General features: G+C 41.9%; 2 protein-coding genes across 2 annotated transcripts in view; both read left to right on the forward strand.

Annotated features, from left to right (window-relative positions):
- Window positions 1–6,394, forward strand: part of LOC113039524 (titin-like) — a 38,211-nt gene extending 31,817 nt beyond the window's left edge. Inside the window, exon 14 of the mRNA XM_026197421.1 lies at window positions 5,642–6,394. Within this exon, the coding sequence (XP_026053206.1) occupies window positions 5,642–5,767 (126 nt within the window). The 3' untranslated portion in view covers window positions 5,768–6,394. The remainder of the gene's footprint in view (window positions 1–5,641) is intronic.
- A 2,439-nt stretch (window positions 6,395–8,833) lies between these two features.
- Window positions 8,834–18,760, forward strand: LOC113039525 (gastrula zinc finger protein XlCGF57.1-like). Its single transcript, XM_026197422.1, has 2 exons — window positions 8,834–9,045; window positions 16,402–18,760. Exons 1-2 carry the CDS (start codon window positions 8,994–8,996, stop codon window positions 18,207–18,209), a joined length of 1,860 nt encoding a protein of 619 aa, XP_026053207.1. The 5' UTR covers window positions 8,834–8,993; the 3' UTR covers window positions 18,210–18,760.
- The last annotated feature ends 929 nt before the right edge of the window (window positions 18,761–19,689 follow it).

Genomic DNA, 19,689 nt, shown 5'->3' on the forward strand with positions numbered 1-19,689 from the left:
TGCTGCTCCCACGCTTCCCCGGGCCACGTCCAAGAGGCCCCGGGGTTGACGGCCAAACAGGAGCTCGAAGGGGGTGAAGCCAGTTGAGGCCTGGGGAACTTCGCGGATCCCAAAGAGCACGTAGGGGATCATGAGGTCCCAATCCCGTTTTTCCTCCGCCGCCACACGTCTGAGCATTTGCTTGAGGGTTTGGTTAAATCCCTCTATGAGGCCATCAGTTTGGGCGTGATAAACAGTGGTCCTCAACTGCTTCACCCGCAGCAGCCGGCAGAGGTCAGCCATTAGCCGGGACATGAAATTGGATTCCCTAGTCAGTCAGGATCTCCGAGGGGAGGCCGACTCGGCTGGCCAGCAGAAACAGCTCCTGGGCGATGGACTTCGCGGTGGCCTTCCGCATTCAAATCCGCTCGAAGGGCACCTCGATGATAGGCAGCGGGATGAGCGGGCTGGGGGGAGGAGTCCTGGGCGACGTGGCCTGACAGGTCGGGCAGGCTTGGCAGAACCGCTTTACCTCGGCGTCCAGGCCTGGCCAATGGAAGCGGTCGCGGATGCGTTGAGCAGTATTGGCTGCCGCGAGGTGTCCTGCCATGGGGTGGGAATGGGCCAGCTCTAGAATGGTCTCGGTCTTGGCTCGAGGCACAACTAGTAACTTTTTCTCCTCCCCCCTACGCTGGGCGACACAATACAGCAGGCCATTCTCTACAACAAAATGTGGGAGAGGGTGGGGCCGGGGGAGGACGTCCTCTCCATCCACGACTCGCACCTGGCTCCAACAGTGCTTGAGTCGGTCGTCCTCCCGCTGTTCCTTGGCGAAAGAGCCCCCTCCAGCGGCCTGTTGGTAGACATCATAAAACATATTAGTGGACTGGGAGGGGGCCTCACCTTCTTTCCCACTGTCGGAGACAAGCAGGGCCGGTCGGCGGCGGGGTCCAGGCGGCCGCCTCGGTCTTCAACGGTTCCCCTTGGGGCTGGCAGGCTGAGTGGCGGCGGACAGCAGCTTCTCGAAGCCGGGCCAATCCCTTCCGAGCAGTACGGCCACCGGCAGGTCCTTCACCAGGCCTACCTCCACCGGCCAGGTGCCCTGGGGGGGAAGAAATGACCTCACGGGCCGGTACTTGGCGAGTGTCTCAGTGCACACAGGTTATCGGTAGGAAGTTTTTCCGTCCGCTTCGAGGGGCGCACAGTCGCGACTGGATGAGGGTGACCGCACTGCCTGAGTCCAATAGGGCCCGGAACCGTCTTCCATCCACCTTCACCTCTGCTTCGGGGGCTCCCGCCGGCACCCGTTGGTGGAGGATGCAGCCTGCCAGCCAGGCTCGCGGAGGCGACGGTGGTTCTGCACTGGGCATGGGCTCATCTCGCGGTGGGGGAACCGTCGGCCTGCTGACTGGTCGCGCGGTGCCTTCGAGCGGGCGTCGCTCCTGGACCACCCTCCGGGGGAATGGCGGCAGCCGGTCCCCTGCCCCGCTGTGATGGACAGCATCCGCCACCTCGATCGCCTCCACCAGTTCCCGGATGTCACGTGGGTTCCTCATGCCGACGGCCTGTCGGTGGGCGCGAGGCAGTGCATGCAGGAGGCGATCGACCACCACTCGTTCCGCTACCTGCGTTGGGGTGGGGTTTCCTGCCAACAGCCAGTGCTGGGCGATGCGGCTGAGTTCGGCCGCCTGGGCACGGGCTGGCACCCGGGGCTTATATTCCCACTCGTGGAACTGCTTGGCGGCGCTCACAGGGGAGAGGCCCAGCCTCGCCAGGATCTCTCGCTTCACTTCGATATAATTGTCGGCACTCGTCAGGGGGAGCGAGAAGTAAGCCCTCTGTGCTTCACCGGTGAGGAGGGGTGCCAGCGCACGTGCCCACTCGTCCTCTGGCCATCCCTCTCGGTGGGTGGTGTTTTCGAAGACCTGAAGGAAGGCTTCCACATCGTCATCGGCCGTCATTTTAGGTAACAGACGGGTGGCTTGTGCCCAAGGCTCAGGTAGCGGAACGCGCTGGGCCGCGGCTGCCCGGACGGCGGCGAGTTCATCCTCCATCCTGCCCAGGCTAGTGGCGAGGTGTTCCTCTATTTGCTGCTGGCGGATGCTTCAGCGAGGCGTTGTAAGACGTCCTCCATCGCGGGGACGCGCGTGTAGCTGTGACTGATCAGCCGGTGACGAGGACGTGCAGGTGTTTTGCTTTGGTTTCCAGGGTGACGCTGATTCCTCTGGGAGTGCTCGTCACAATATATATATATATATATATATATATATATATATATATATATATATATATATATATATATATATATATATATATAATTAGATGCAAAATATTGATTTGAGTTGAAATATTTGAAAGCAAAGCTTTCGTGAAGACAGCAGTTGCGAGCAAGCGGCAAATTCAAACTAAACTGACATTTAAGGGAAACGGTGCAATCTCAATCCGAATAGCTGAGTCTTTACTCATTTTCAAGAAACATCTAAAGACTCTTTTCTTTTCTTTCATATTCTTATTTAAAAACAACAACAACAACAACCTGGCTATGTGTTCTGTACTAGACTAACTGAGACTTGTCATAGTACTTGTATACTGTTGTTGTTCTCTTGTTGATCTGATTACTTCTATTGTTCTCATTTGTAAGTTGCTTTGGATAAAAGCATCTGGTAAATGATTAAATGTAAATGTAAATGGAGGTAAGGAATGACAATATAGAAATTGACAATTGTATGGCAGGTATATTACAATAAGCAGTTATGTATGTACAGGTATATTATGTGCGAAATTTAAGTTTACACTAAGTATGGTGTGAGATAAATAAGTGTATGTGTAAACACAAATATAAAGTGTAGTGTGTTCCACAGTTATTATCAACTGTTCATTCACTGATTGCCTGAGGGAAGAAACTGTTCCTGTGTCTGGTCGTTCTGGTGCTCAGTGCTCTGTAGCGTCGACCAGATGGCAACAGTTCAAAGAGGGAGTGTGCTGGATGTGAGGGTTCCAGAGTGATTTTACTAGCCCTTTTGCTCACTCTGGATAAGTACAGTTCTTGAGTAGATGGGAGGGTTGTACCTGGATTGGTTGGAGGATTGATTCGGTCAGCAGCCCGGACTACCCTCTGTAGTCTTCTGATGTCAGATGTAATAGCTGAGCTGAACCAGAAAGTAGACGTTGAAGTGCAGAAGATGGATTCAATGATGGTGGAGTAGAACTGTTTCAGCAGCTCCTGTAGCAGGTTAAACTTTCTTAGCTGGCGAAGGAAGTACAACCTCTGCTGGGCCTTTTTCACAATGGAGTCATTGTGAATGTCCCACTTCAGGTCCTGAGAGATAGTGGTGCCCAGGATCCTGAATGACTCCACTGCAGTCACAGTGCTGTTCATGATGGTGAGTGGGGGGAGAGCAGGGGGGTTTCTCCTGAAGTCCAATATCATCTCCACGGTTTTGAGCGTGTTAAGCTCCAGGTTGTTGAGAGTAGACAGCCAGCTCTTTAACCTCCTGTCTGTAAGATGACTCGTCACCGTCCTGAATGAGGCCAGTGAGTGTGGTGAAATCTGCAAACTTCAGGAGCTTGAAAGAAGGGTCCTTACATGTGCATTGTTAGTGTACAGTGAGAAGAGCAGTGGGGATAGAACGCAGCCCTGGGGAGCTCCGGTGCTGATTGTACAGGTGCTGGATGTGTATTTTCCCAGCCTCACAAGCTGCTGCCTATCTGTCTGTCAGAAAGCTGTTAATCCACTGACAGATGGAGGTGGGCACGGAGAGCTGAGTTAATTTGGGCAGGAGGAGGTTTGGGATGATCGTGTTAAAGGTGAAGCTGAAGTCCACAAACAGGATCCACACATAAGTCCCTGGTCTGTCTAGGTGTTGCAGAACATAATGAAGTCCAATGTTTACTGCATCGTCCACAGACCTGTTTGCTCTGTAGGTAAACTGAAGAGGATACAGCAAGGGTCCAGTAAGTCAAGTCAAGTCAAGACAAGTCTGCTTTATTGTCAATTCTTCCACATGTACAATACATACATACAGAGAATCGAAATTGCGTTACTCTCAGAGCCCCCGGTGCACACAGATAACATTAACATTAAAGCCTTAAAATCTAGATCAAATATACAACTATACAATAAGGAATGTAAAAAGATATAGAATAAAATTAAAAATAAAGTTAAATAAAGCAGCGCAAGGCAAATGGCAGTGCAAATCAATGAAGTGAACAGTAGTGCAGAAAAAAGGTTTTTTAGTTCAAAAACAAAAGCTTAAGTCTGATTAAAGTGACAGGGCTCAAGAGCAGTTATTTTATTTAACTGACTGATGAGGTAGTGGAATGATGTCAGTTCCATGGAGAATGAGGTAGTGAGCAGACAAATGCTGCACAAAGTGACTGGTGCATGTCATCGTATATTAGTGTGTGTGTGTCGGGGGGTGGGGGGGGTGTTCAGTGGTGCCTGGGGCAAGTTCGGGAGGGAGTTCAGCTTCCTGACAGCCTGGTGGATGAAGATGTCCTTCAGTCTGCTGGTCCTGGCCTGGAGACTCCTCAGTCTCCTCCCTGGTGGCAGCAGCCTAAAGAAGCTGTGTGATGTGTGTGTGGGATCACCTGCGATGCAGAGGGCTTTGCGGGTGAGTTGGGCTCCGTAAATGTCCTGCAGGGAGGGGAGAAAGACACCAATGATGTCCTTCAGGTGGGTCAGCACCAGCTTTTCAAATTACTTTGTGACCACAGACGTTAAAGCCACAGGCCTGTAGTCATTTAGACCTGTAATTTTGGATTTCTTTGGGATGGGGATGATGGTGGAGCATTTGAAGCATGAAGGGACTTCACACAGCTCCAGTGATCTGTTGAAGATCTGTTTGAAGATGGGGAGCAGCTGGTCAGCACAGGATTTCAGACAGACTGGTGTAACACAGTCTGGTTGTGGTGCTTTTATGCTTTTATTTTTTAAGACATTTCTCTGGAATGAAGAGTTTCAATAGCTCACATGATGATTCACAGGTTTATTTGTGTCTGTTCGACAGGTTCTCTACTTGTGTTAAATATGTTGATCTAAATAATCTAATGCTAGAATAATTATTTTAACAAAATGTCTCGATTCTCTAGTTTTTTCCATGTTTGCAAAGATGTGTGGTTCAAAACTTGAGGGAGTAACACAAAACCTAGGGGGGAAAATAAAATATTAACTGTTGTCATAGTAAAAGGATATTTTGAATATTCATGTATCATGGAATTTATAGATCAGGGTATATTAATTGCTGAAACAAACTGATTTCAAAAGATAAAAAAAAAAATAAAGCCCAGCAAAGTATGAAATGTAATAGGAAATGAATACAGGTAATTTAAGACCCACGTTGTGCATTAGAAGGGGTTTTCATAGCTTGTACATCAAAGGGTTAATCTCATAGTCATATTTAGTTACCATTGGCTGTTATGGCCCTTTTCTATAAATGTTTCTTACAAATTAACTCTGAAATAAGCTTAATAACAAATAATCTAAAACAAAATTGCAGAATTAAAAGTCCCCATTTATATTTTTGTGCCCTTTTATTTCATAGAAAAATCCAATGCATTCAGCAATAGCAATAGCAAAGCATTCCAAAGCAATAGTTTGTGATTATTTTTTCTGGAATTCAGACATTAGTCCTGTTCATTCTGCATCTGTGTTTTCTTACAGGCAAATGGTGTTAAAGACTTGACTCCCAAAAATCAGAGTGACTCTGATCGTCTCTGGCTGAAGACTATCAGTGACTCATCCCCTAATGAGACTGAGATTGAGGGTGCCAATGAGACACCAATGTAACATTTATTATTTTAATACTTTCATTGAAAGGGACAGTGAAGAGACAATGGGAAACAGGAAAGGATGATCAGCTGAAACAAAGAAACGTCACTCACAGTGGAATTTTACCTCAACAACAATGTCAGTTAATTCAATTCATTTTCACAGGGCAGCTGTCAGTCAAACAACACACAGTTGAGCCTATACTACCGATACTAGTAATTTCAAACCTTTACAGATTCAGAATTAGCATCTTGACACCACATGAGAGGAATATCTGATAAGTTGATAGCACTTTGTATTTTATTTTATTTTAATTTTATTTTATTTTTTTGGCATGTCAGAGATTTGTGCTTAAAGGTTCAAATCCTGCAAGGGTTTTAATCTTAAACTCTGAATCTCAGGAACTGAGCCTGTAGTAACTGCACTGAAAAACACTATGGAGAAAACCGGCAACAAATGCCAAAATGTGTTTTTGTAACATATTTGTATTGTTATATATTCCATAAGTATTAATTTGCTGACAAATAAGCTTTTTACTGCTTTTAAAGGGTTTGTTCATCCAAATCTTAAAATTATGTCATTAATGACTCCCTCATGTCTTTCCAAACCCGTGAGACCTCCGTTTATCTTCAGAACACTCTTTAAGATATTTTAGATTTAGTCCGAGAGCTTTCTGTCCCTCCATTGAAAATGTATGTACGGTATACTGTCCATGTCCAGAAAGGTAATAAAAACATCATCAAAGTAGTCTGTATTACATCAGAGGGTCAGTGAGAATTTGTTTAAGTATCAAAAATACATTTTGGTCCAAAAATACAAAAATAACCCGGAAGAGAAGTCATTAATGACATAATTTTCACCCTTTAAGCATCTGAATGTTTTTAAGCACATTTAACATTTACTGGAAAATATGCATTTAATATTCATTTGTATTACAATCTTCAAATGTTTCTTATAGTATTTAGAAGTGTCATCTCATAATGTTGCCTATTTTTGTAAATATTCTCAGAAAAGAAAGATTTTATATATACATTTGTAATTCTATATTTGTTCATTTTCTTTAACTTTTCCAAATGTAAGCACATATAAATGAACAACGGAGATGAACGATATGTCTTTTGTCATGTGACAACCAGTGCAATAATGATTTGATAAAATCATGAAGTGTTTGAACAACTCTGATATAAACTCAATGTCTCAAAGTCAAGTAGTTGATGCAATGTTGAAGTGTTGAGAAAACACGTCTTAAAATTAAAATAACTTTTATAAATCCAGTGGTCAAATATCGTTTCAATATTTTTTTCATTTTCTGTGTAATTACCAACCTGGTCTCATGACGAAAACGTGCCTGTGGTAACTTTTTCACAAGATGCGAAATTCATCTGCCATGTATGTTTAGTGACATATTCGATGTGAAATGTCCACTGAGTGGTGCTAAAAGAGTGTTTGTTTTCTTTGTTGTTGTTTTTTTTCCCGGAAGAGATGAACGAATATATGGTATGTTTTATGTGACATTGGTTTTGTACATGTCACTGCCGTTCTGACTTGTTCTTTGAGAGACGTTATAATGTTCCATCTGCACTACTCCCTATCCTACCCAATAGTATGATCAAAACAAATTAGACCTAAAAACCAAATCACAATCATACCATTTTAACTTGTTTTGATGTCTCATCTTTCATTGTGAGTCTCGTTTTTCACGGGATTCATACCCAAGGATTCTGCATCCTAAGTCTAATTCCGTGCCGTGAAAAGACCAGCTAAAACCAGCTACTTCCAGCTTAAACCAGCTAAGACCAGCCAAGCTTAGGTTTGAAAGTTCACAATATTTACAGAAAAAGTCACTAGGCAGGGCCATCTGTGAGAACAACACAGAGAGAGAGAGACGCATAGACACCACAAACATCTCAACGTAACATTAGTAATCCTTTATTATTTACCTGTAAGTTACCACTTTGTCGTTGACCGTAAACCATGTCTCCATCCGTTTCGCATTTGAAATCTGATATGCAGGTCTCTGGTTTGATTGGCGGTTGGCAGCCAGCTTTAAATTGCATTAATGCCAACTATTGGACTGAATGTGGTGCATGAAAAAAAAAACTCTCTGAATTCTCTCTATTAACCTGTATTATTTTGTTAATTAGTTAAAATGGATACCACCCCAAAATTTTGTCATTAATCACTTACCCCCAGTCGTCCCAAACCCTTAAAAGCTACGTTTGTCTTCAGAACATAATTTAAGATATTTTGGATGAAAACCTGGAGGCTTGGGACTGTCCCATAGACTGCCAAATAAATAACAGTGTCAAGGTCCAGAAAAGTATGAAATACTCCATCTGCCATCAGATGCGCAATCTGGTATATATATATTTATATATATATATATAGAGAGAGAGAGTTTGTTTTTTTAAACGGTGTTAAGAATCAAACTTTTAGTTGGCTCATTTGTGTAATTCAGTTGTCTAATGTTGCCTTTATGCAAACATTTTATTTGAAACTTTTTTTGTTTTTAGGGAAGTACTATTCCATCCCATTTCATAAAAAAGTTTATGAAATAAATTCATAAACTTTAACACATTTACATATACAGTAGATTATAACTATGAAATCACCCAACACACTGTTATGGAAATGATAATTCAGTTTTAATGGTAAATTTTTTTTTTTAAATAATAATAATAATAAACAGAAGACAGTGGTGCCCTAGAACTTTTTTGTTTTCCAAATTCTTCAAAATATCATACTTTTTGTTCAGCAGAAGAAATAAACTTATTCTGGTTTGCAACAACATGAAGATGAGAAGCATTTTCATTTTTGGGGGGTAAAATTCCTTTAATTTCATTTAATTCCACAATCCTGCAGCCTGAACCCTCCTGTACCAATTTAATTTGAGGAATTATCAATATTACAGCAGAAACAGTCACTTATTTGCCTCCTTTATTCTTCCACATTTGTCCTCTTTATATCCCGTTATACTCAATCATTCTGTGGAGTTAGACTGTGTGCGCTTCACACTCCAGACCAGTAGGTGGCGGAAAGGCAGCTTTTTTTCACCACCTGTCAAAAACACGAGAAGAAGAAAAAGAAGAGCTGCGCTCCGAACCGATGTTTCAAAACAGAAGATTTACCACGTTTTCAAGACATTGAATCATTTACAAGTGAAGATGTTCATTCATACCATCAAGAAGGATTGAAACCTGTAAAGACTGAGTTTATTGAGGATTGCAGTGAGCTCACCTAGAAGATGAGTGATCCAGAACACGTCACAGTGAAGCATGATGATACTGAAGAACGAGGTTTGTGTATATTCCTGATTTTTCTATTAAAGATGCTGTGAAACAGGTTATAAAACTTGAAATAATTTCTTCAGATTTTATGGTTGTTGTCAGTTTAACGAAGCCTTTCCAAACAGTGGACTTAAGTAAATGTAAATAATATTTTCTTATGGAAATTGTAAAACTATGTAATTATCAGTAGTACAATGAGATAAAGTTAGCTTAAGGCTTGATGTTCTATTTTCGCAAAGACGTCGAATTTATTCGGGTGTACACTTTTCTAACTTCAATAGCATTTGAGGAGAATGACTTACAGTCATAAAAACAAACCTGTGTTCATCTAACTTAGGTGTCAAGTATTACGCACACCTTTTACTCTTTTTGATATTTATTAAAATAAACTGTAAATGATATGTAGAAAATGCTACTTTTTCTCAGTACCGAATGGGCTCAACTGGAAAATATGTCATAATTAAGCTCAATAGGAATTGAGTAGAATGACTAACAATTTATAGTTGATTTTTTGAATGTAACTGAATCTCCTCAAATTATACTGAGCTTTAAATCATTATGTATTTTGAGTTTGAGCCCATTTGGTACCGAAAAAGTAGAACTATTTACCATTTATTTTAAAACAGTATAATGTGTTTATTATAGGTGACATCTACATGAACAGTTTACAGTTGATTTTATGACTATAAATGACTCTCCTGAAATGATATTGAGCTTTAAATTATATGAGTCTAAGCACATTTGGTACTGAAAAAGTAGCATTTTAATAATATATATATATATATATATATATATATATATATATATATATATATATATATATATATATATATATTTTACATACGATATATAGTTTATTTTAATAAATATCAAAAATGTAAAAGGTCTCAATTATAGTGGACACCTACATGAATGGTTTACAGATGATTTTGTGAGTCATTCTCCTCAAATGCTATTGTAGTTAGAAAAGTGTATACCAATGCAGCATGTAACTTTCAGAAGTATTCTGGCATAATTTAAAGAGATGCACAGATTTAAAATTCCTAGGGCTGGTCCGAATACCATTTTTGGAGTTTCAAAGCTTTGGTAGTAATCAACACCAAATATTCAAAGCTTCGGAGGGAGGGGGCTGAACATATTCTTCTCTAAACACCACGTCTACATCCGCATGCTGCGCTGGGACAAAATACAATAGAGCCTGTCTTGGCAGCAGGGCTCTAGACTAACTTTTTGCTAAGGTTGCACTTTTTAGAAAATCTAAAAAAAAGTGTTTTAAAGGCTTCAAACTGAAAATCTCATGGCTCAGTGTCTTATGGACTATCCTCCACTGCAGTCACATGCTCCTCATATGGCCAACTCTTGTAGTTTGGCCTTCTTTATCTTTGGCCTTGTCTAAACCAGCTGGCCACAATCTCTATGCATAAAAGCATAAACTCTTCCAGATTTGGCCCTCTACACTGATTCTGATCAGATCTTTAGTGTGTCTGAATGAAGGGATGCTCTAGTGTCTGATTTGAACAGCTAAGCAGTCCCTAAACAGCTTATACTACTATTAAACTAGTTTAGTTTTGTATGTAATAACAAATTGATTATATTTTGTTTCATTTTTTTGTTACGTTAATTTAGAATTCAGAAGTCAAGATGGGCAGAGGATTTCCCCAGTGCTGCTGTGAAAAATAGTGGAGCAATATCAGAAAGATTGCAAAGAGTTTGAAGTTATCATCATCTACAGTGCATAATATCATCCAAAGATTCAGAGAATCTGGAACAATCTCTGTAGCCCCTTTCACACTGCCATTCCGGCATATACACGGGTAAAGTGTTCTGGCAATTGTTCCCGGATCACTAGATTTTGCACTTTCACACTGCCAGTGATTACCCGGGATATGTGCGTGCTTTCACACACAACCCGTAAAGGTCCCGTAACGACACGTGACATCAGGGCGTCACGTGTAATGTACGAGTCGAAAATCTTAGGCACGTTATACTTTCACTGAAGCTGGTGAACAATCTCTGCGTCAGCGCAGAAAGTGAGGAACTAACTGATCTCTGCTTCATTGCAGTTTGCACATAATTTTTCTTCGTGAACGTTGATCTTCCTTCAAAACAGCCGGTAAAAGAGTCGCGCGATAACGTCACTTCATCACTTCACTTCATTCATCACTTCGACACGGCATTAGATCTGGCTTTTGTTCACACAGCGCTCGTCCTGGGTTGAACCCGGCAATGTTACTAGGTCCCCGACCCGGGTTCAATGCCGGAATCAATCCCGGGACGTGTTTGCTTTCACACAGAAGGTGACCCGGCAATGTTCCAGCAATATGCCGGGTCCAACGTGCAGTGTGAAAGGGGCTTGTAAAAGGGTCAAGGCCGGAAAACCATACTAGATGCCCGTGATCTTCGGGCCCTTAGACAGCACTGCATCACATACAGGAATGCTACTGTAATGGAAATCACAACATGGGCTCAGGAATACTTCCAGAAAACATTGTTGATGAACACGTGCCATTCGCCATTGCCGGCTAAAACTCTATTGGTCATAAAAGAAGCCATAACTAAACATGATCCAGAAGCGCAGGCGTTTTCTCTGGGCCAAGGCTCATTTAAAATGGACTGTGGCAAAGCGCAAAATTTTTTCAATGGTCAGACGAATCCAAATTTGCATGACAACATGTCATCCGGACTAAAGAGAACAAGGACAACACAAGTTGTTATTAGCGCTCAGTTCAGAAGCCTGCTTCTCTGATGGTATGGGGTTGCATGAGTGTGTGTGTCATGGGCAGCTTACACATCTGGAAAGTTCTATCCAAGTTCTAGAACAACATATGCTCCCATCCAGACGTCATCTCTTTCAGGGAAGACCTTGTATTTTCCAACATGACAATGCCAGACCACATACTGCATCAATTACAACATCATGGCTGTGTAGAAGAAGGATCCGGGTACTGCAATGGCCAGCCTGCAGTCCAGATCTTTCACCCATAGAAAGCATTTGTTGCATCATAAAGAGGAAGATGCGACAAAGCCCATATGTTTTATTGTTATCTAATTCTGTGTTTAAGCAAGTGTAATTATTTAAATGCATAAAAACAACTTAATTTGTTAAAAAAATCCTTATGTGAAATGTTTGTTCCCCTCTGAAATTCTGTCTATTCAAATTTTTCTGGTTATCAAATGAAGGCATAAAATATTCATTTAATTTATCTTTTAATTATTGAAAATTAAGCAAACTTTATTTTTTGGTAAACAAAGGGGATTTACTATTAAAAATAATACATGGAAGAAATGTAAATGTATACATGGAAGAAAATTATTCCTTAAATTATGTTCGTTTCGTTTTAATAGTAGTAGTAGTAGGTTTTCTACATTCTGGTGAACAATAGTAATAGATTTCTGGCAAATACTTTTATTTTGACGGGTTTACCTTTACATTTCTGTGTATGTGATACTACAGTCTATGATGTGATATATGAGGCTAGTTTTACTCAAACAGTCAGATGCTCATGGAGTGACTCTCAGTGCAGTTCTGGAGATGTTGTTTATGTGTTCACGTCTTTATTTAGTGAGGACAGAAGCTGAAATCACCGGAATGTGTAACGTGCGCTTCTGGGTGTGTAGTAAAACGAAGACACGCAGAACATGCAGGATTCATATTTAAATAGACTTTTCCGGCTTAATATTTGTAGATATTAGTCCATAGCGCGATTTGATGTGAGTGCAATGACCTACTTTTGATAATTTATTTAAAATTTGACCAATTCCGTGACATTCTGCGTTAAACTTTGAATTCCGTTGTTATGACTGGATTCCGTCTGCATTTTCTGCATCGCGGAAATCATAGGGCCCTACAGTAGACATCTGCCTGCTGTTCACCCCGATGCTTTAAAACGGAAGTATCTCCATATAATGGAGCCAGTTGTCCTTTATTATTTTTTTTTTTACTAGTTCATAGCCTGGCTGGTTGCGGACACTGCCATGTTTATGCGACAACACGCGAGGGGAGGGCCCAAGGAGGCAGGGAGCGAGCACAGCACAGAGAAGACAAACAAGCAAAGTGACGGAATCATAATTAAATATAAACAATATCGATATATACGATATTTCAAAATCCATATCGTGTTTAAAAAATATCTCGATATATTTTAAATATCGAGATATCGCCCACCCCTAGTATATAGTCCATGTTTGTGGTGGTAGGGGGTTTTTGTAGTGTTTTAAAAAAGAGGATGGGATGATTTGTGTTCAGGGCTCATCATAGTCTGGGGGAAAAAGCTGTTGAGCAGTTTGGCTGGGCGGGTTCTGATGCTCTGGTACCGTCTTCCTGATGGTAGGAGCTGGCAGAGACTGTGGGAGGGATGGGTGTGGTCCTTCATGTTAATGTTTGCTTTGCTAGAGCATCATGTAAGGAAAATGTCTAGGATGGAAAATGTCTAGGATGGAGGGGAGAGAGGCACTGATGATCTTTGCAGATCTGACGGTCTTGCGGTCTGCTGTACTACAGATCCCATACCAGACAGTGATGCAGCTGGTCAGCACGTTCTCTATGGTTCCTCTGTAGAAAGTGGTCAGGACAGGTTGAGGGAGCCGGTGGAAAAAGTGTAGGTGCTGTTGTGCCTTCTTGGAGAGTGACATGGTGTTGGTGGTCCAGGTGAGATCCTCAGTGATGTGCACCCCCAGGAATTTAGTTCTGCTCAGTCTCTACACAGTCGAGCTGTTGATGGTCAGTGGGGGTGTTTAACAGAGGTCCATCAGACCCTGCAGTCCATAACGCTTTTCCACCTTCAGGCCAGTGCAAGTCAGGGCTTAAAATGGGCTGGGCGGCACTAATAGCCTCGGGCCAGTAGTACCGAGGCTAAAATAGAGCTGCGTTTCCACAGTCGAGCCCGAAGCTCCACTGCGCTTCACTAAAACCCGCCCTTTACATGCCACTCATGACCAATGTCATGCAACCCCATCATTTCACTGACAAAGAGAAGTTATCAGAAAACTAAAGATAAATAAGTCTCGGAAACTAGCGCGATCACAAAACGAACATGACAAAAGTGGCCTTTTGTTTACATGCTTTTGTTAAATATTTTAAACCAAAAGGATCACTGTTTAACTATAATAAGGTGGAAAAAACCTGGACGCGCTCCGAGAGGTCATCAAAATCAATTTCCTATTTTCTTTTTCGAAACTTGTGTTGGTTGGTCCAATCGATTCGTGCAATAGATTTTTGAACATAAAGTGACAGTCGACACGGTCACGGTTTTAGACTAGAGAGGAGAAGGGATGGGAAAAGATCTGGGCACAGTTTTTCCAAAACTTAATGCTAGTGTTAAAGCTGTTAGCTTTATGTAATGATCTGCGGTGCTGACGTTCTACAGATGCGGAGAAACTCTGCCTTTGTTCATAATCACCCCTCTAGCCCCAGCTGGCCCACTTTGGCCCAAGGTTTCGTCGGGCCAAATAAGGCTTCACCAAGCCCTGATGAGGCACGATCAAGCACTGGAAGTGACAGTGGAAACGCTAGCCCTGGCACGCACTAGTCGTGGGGAAGTCGTGGCCTAATGGTTAGAGCGTCGGACTCCCAATCGAAGGGTTGTGAGTTCTAGTCTCGGGCCGGACGGAATTGTGGGTGAGGGTAGTGCATGTACAGTTCTCTCTCCACCTTCAATACCACGACTTAGGTGCCCTTGAGCAAGGCATTGAACCCCCAACTGCTCCCCGGGCGCCGCAGCATAAATGGCTGCCCACTGCTCCGGGTGTGTGCTCACAGTGTGTGTGTGTGTGTGCTCACAGTGTGTGTGTGTGTGTGTGTGTGTGTGTGTTCACTGCTCTGTGTGTGTGCATTTTGGATGGGTTAAATGCAGAGCACAAATTCTGAGTATGACCATACTTGGCTGAATGTCACTTCACTTCACTTCAGAAGTGCCACGCCTGCTTTTAGTCCGACAGTTGAAATGCGGCTCATTACAGACCTCTTTTGTCTTCTCCACATTGAGGTACAGGTTGTTAGTGCCACACCATTCAGCAAGCTGTGTTACTTCCTCTTTGTAGTGTGTTTCATTGCAGTTGCTGATGAGACCTTTTGCTGATGAGACTGTTGTGTCATCTGCAAAACTTGATGATGTGGTTGGCAGAGCAGTGTTTAAACGAACACTGCAGGAGTGTTTAGTGCTCAGTGATGTTCATCTCACCTTATTCTGGGTCCAAATAAAACACCAGATCATGCGCAGACTATCCTGTCTCTTTGAGTTTAAATCTATATTTATTCACATCTTTATTATATATATATATATATATATATATATATATATATATATATATATATATATATATATATATATATATATATATATATATTCGAGTCCTGATCGGGAGGTAACGCCCAATTCCAATCGAGTCTGAATAAACATGATCGGGCCCGATTTCCAATCCCTTGATCGAATCTGGATATCCCTACTGACTAGGGGTTGAACGACCACTGATTTTTTAAAGCCGACTTTTATGTGATGAAAGTCGAGTCGAAGTCGACTAGTCGCTGATGACGTCATTAATGAACAAATAAGTCTGGAGCTGTGACAAACACCTTGTGCACAGCTATGGCATATGACAGCGCTGCGTACATGGCTATTGCTCCTATAACAGCTAATTTTTTATCAGTTATTTTGTCTTCGGTTCATTTTATTTCTCACAGATGTCTGCTCTTTCTTCATCATATACAGATAAAGTAGCGCAGTAAAGATTACGTTCATATTAATGCATTAGTGAGAGTGATTGCATGTGTGAATTATTTCTACATGGCAACGTCTCTCTAGTAGTAGTGACACTCTGGGATTTAGCGAGCGATCTGTGCGTGACGTACAAACTGTCTGTAGTCTGTGTGTGTGTTACAGTGCAGCAGCACATTAGATTAGAATGGATTAATTCACCTGTACAATAAAGTTGTTCTCCCGTTCAATTTCAGGCATCCAGTAATATAATATATACCTTTCAGAGTATACATTAATTTGTCATTTTAACAGTTTGGAAATGGTGCGTAACTTTGGAAGTCCTTCAAAGTTTAGTCGACGTCAAGCTTAAAGCGTCATTGCAGAGCACTGAAGTCGACTAGTCTGCATTGACCCTTTCCAGACTCCACACTAATAACCACATCACAAGCCTGAGTTGTCCCAGTTTAGACCAATGTATTTGGTGGGCCAAAAAACTTAGCCATTCGCCCTGAAGAAGACATGTTTGGGCCTGATCAAACACTTGAAATGATATTGAAAACGTTACTAATCATATGTTTCTATAGCAAATGCCTTTCCCTTCACATTTTATCATTCATTCATTAATTTATTGTGATTTGCTTAAAATGCAACTTCTTTACTTTCATTTCAGACCTGAAGGAAAAGGATAAGGAAAGTAAAGAACTGAACGAAGGGGAAGAAAATCATGTCATAAGTTGCTCACAGAAGGAAAGAGAATTTGTACGGAAAAGAAGAGCCAAAAAAATCTTCACTTGCCCTCAGTGTGGAAAATCATTCCCGTACAAAAGCAGTTTGGAAGATCACATGAACATCCACACAGGACAGAAGCCACACACATGTGATCAATGTGAGAAAAGTTATGCACTTAAAGGAAGCCTTAATGAACACATGAAAATCCACACTGGAGACAAGCCACACGCATGTGATCAGTGCGGGAAGAGATTCACACACAAAATGACCCTTAAGAAACACGTGAAAATCCACACTGGAGAGAAGCCACACACATGTGATCAGTGTGGGAAGAGTTTCACACGAAAAGAAACCCTTAAGGATCACCTGAGAATCCACACTGGACAGCCGCTGCACACATGTGGTCAATGCGGGAAGAGTTTTGTACATACAGTCAGTCTTAATAAACATCTGCGTTCTCATATTAGAGCTCATCAAAGATCCTTTAACTGTGATCAGTGTGGTAAAAAGTTTCGTTGGGCACAATCCCTGAAGGAGCACATGACCATTCATACACAGGAGAAGCCTCATGTGTGTTCTTTGTGTGGAAAGAGTTTTTCACGACTGTATACTTTAAAAATACACCAGAAACGACACAGTAGTGTGAAGAGTCATATGTGCTCTGATTGTGGGAAGTCCTTCTTTACAGATGGCCAGATGAAGCTGCACCAAAGAATTCACACTGGAGAACAACCTTACAAGTGTTCACAGTGTGACAGTAGATTCAGTCGGGTAGAGTCTCTGAAAACACACGAGAAGATCCACACCGGAGTGAAGCTGCACATGTGTGGTCACTGCGGGAAGAGATTCACACTGATAGGAAACCTTAATGAACACATTAAAATCCATTCTGGACAGAAACCGCATGCATGTGTTCAGTGCGGAAAGAGGTTCACACACAAAGGAGCTCTTAAGAAACACATAAAAATCCACACTGGAGAGAGGCCGCACACATGTGATCGGTGTGGGAAGAGTTTCACAGTCAAAGGAGCTCTTAAGAAACACATACAAATCCACACTGGAGAGAAGCCACACACATGTGATCAGTGTGGCAAGAGTTTCACACAAAAAGAAACCCTTAAGAAACACATAAAAATCCACACTGGAAAGAGGCCACACACACGTGATCAGTGTGGGAAGAGATTCACACTAATAGGAACCCTTAATGAACACATGAAAATCCACACTGGAGAGAAGCCACACACATGTGATCAGTGCGGAAAGAAATTCACACACAAAGGTACTCTTAAGAAACACATAGAAATCCACACTGGAGAGAAGCCGCACACATGTGATCAGTGTGGGAAGAGTTTCACAGTCAAAGGAGACCTTCAGTTACACATGAACAGCCACACTGGAGAGAAGCCGCACACATGTGATCAGTGTGGGAAGAGTTTCACACAAAAATATTTTCTCAAGAAACACATGTTGATCCACAGTGGAGAGAAGCCGCACACGTGTGATCAGTGCGGGAAGAGTTTCACAGTAAAAGGAAACCTTAAGTCACACATGAATAGCCACTCTGGAGAGAAGCCGCACACTTGTGATCAGTGTGGGAAAAGTTTTACATTAAAAGGAAACCTTAAGATACACATGAATATCCACACGGGAGAGAAGCCACACGTGTGTTCTTCGTGTGGAAAACGTTTTACATGGCTGCACGCCTTAAAAGTACACCAGAAGACACATACCAGTGTGAAAGCAGTGTGAAAAGACATTTGCAACAGTGGACAAAGTTTTAATGTCTCCAGAGAATTCGCACTGGAGAAAAGCCTTTTAAGTACTGACACAATGATAAGCGATCCAGTCTGTCAGGACACGTGAAACCAAATCAGAGATAATCCACATTGGAGATCAGTTGTATCTGTAGGTATCACTAAGTGTAGTGCCATTAAGTATAGTTTTGTTCAGATACAATTTCAAGCTAAAATGTGCATCAAGACCATGAGTTGCAAGTGTTGAGATTGAAATGAATTCAAAGTTTGAGTTCCTTTAAAGGCTATACTATTTAAGTGTCATGTTGTTTTTACATGTACAGAATGTTGTCTCCAAATTTACCATGTGCAGATGTAAGATAAACAATCAAACTAACTGGTTTCTTCTGTTTCCCTCCTTCACGTTTCATTGGTCACCTTGTAAGTCAAAGAAAGGAATCTCTTATTCGTGTTCATTTTTATTTAACATTAAAACACCATTTATTGCAAAATAAGTAACTAGTTTTACCAACAGCTTTTCATAATGGGGACAAAAAAAAAAAAAAAGAAGAGTGAAAGAAAAAATATTTTTGCTTTCCTCCAATGAAGCTTGCACTTTTGGGTCCCCACTATAAAATTAGTGTTCTCTAGCAAAACTCTGGCAAGTAATTTGTACAGTTCCTCATGGGAACGCAAAACTTTTGCAAGCAAGCTGTCAAATTCTCTCTCTGTGTGTACATGGACCTTGAACTCACTCTTGTTACGAACCACGTGCACACACATCGAGAGTGACACCAAAGGAAGGGTGCTGCCTGGAGTTCAATCTCCTGCTTCCACAAACACACCGGCACACAACCAAGAAGTCAAGAAAAAAAGCATTAATTCGTTTACATTGGGATGAGATTTCTTCTACATGTACAGAATGTTGTCTCCAAATTTACCATGTGCAGATGTAAGATAAACAATCAATGTGCTGCTGCACGCAGTGCAATGTGCCATTCACCATCACAACACGGCATGCACGGTCGCGACTCGCGCGAAAGATGACAGCAGTACCGCCACTCCCTATACGCAGAGTATGCAGTCTGTGTAGGGCACCAAATCCCAGAGGGGGCACCATCCCAGTTGCTTTCGCCATTCTCCCATCTGCTCTCGCGATCGCTCGCACCTCATGTTTGTGGCTGGATGTTCATAATTGAAGGATAGACATCTATGCCCGGGTAAAGGACATCAACAATCCGGCGCAGATTGGTATACACTTTTCTAACGTCAGTACCATTTGAGGAGAATGACTTACAGTCATAAAAACAACTGTAATTGTTAATCTAGGTGTCAGCTATAATGCACAATTTAATTGAATGTTTGATATTTATTAAACTGTAAATCATATGTAAATTATGCTACTTTTTCACATGGGCTCAAACGCAAATTTGAAGCTCAATAGCATTTGAGGAGAAAGACTTGCAGTCATAAACCAATTGTAATGTGTTCATTTA

This window comes from Carassius auratus, chromosome 22 (assembly GCF_003368295.1).
Source record: "Carassius auratus strain Wakin chromosome 22, ASM336829v1, whole genome shotgun sequence".
In the NCBI taxonomy this organism is placed as follows: domain Eukaryota; kingdom Metazoa; phylum Chordata; class Actinopteri; order Cypriniformes; family Cyprinidae; genus Carassius; species Carassius auratus.

Excerpts from the sequence above, each read along its gene's own strand:
- LOC113039525 (XM_026197422.1), top strand. The coding sequence starts at position 8,994 with ATGAGTGATCCAGAACACGTCACAGTGAAGCATGATGATACTGAAGAA. Across the intron at positions 9,046-16,401 it reads TGATGATACTGAAGAACGAG|ACCTGAAGGAAAAGGATAAG; the intron begins GTTTGTGTATAT and ends CTTTCATTTCAG.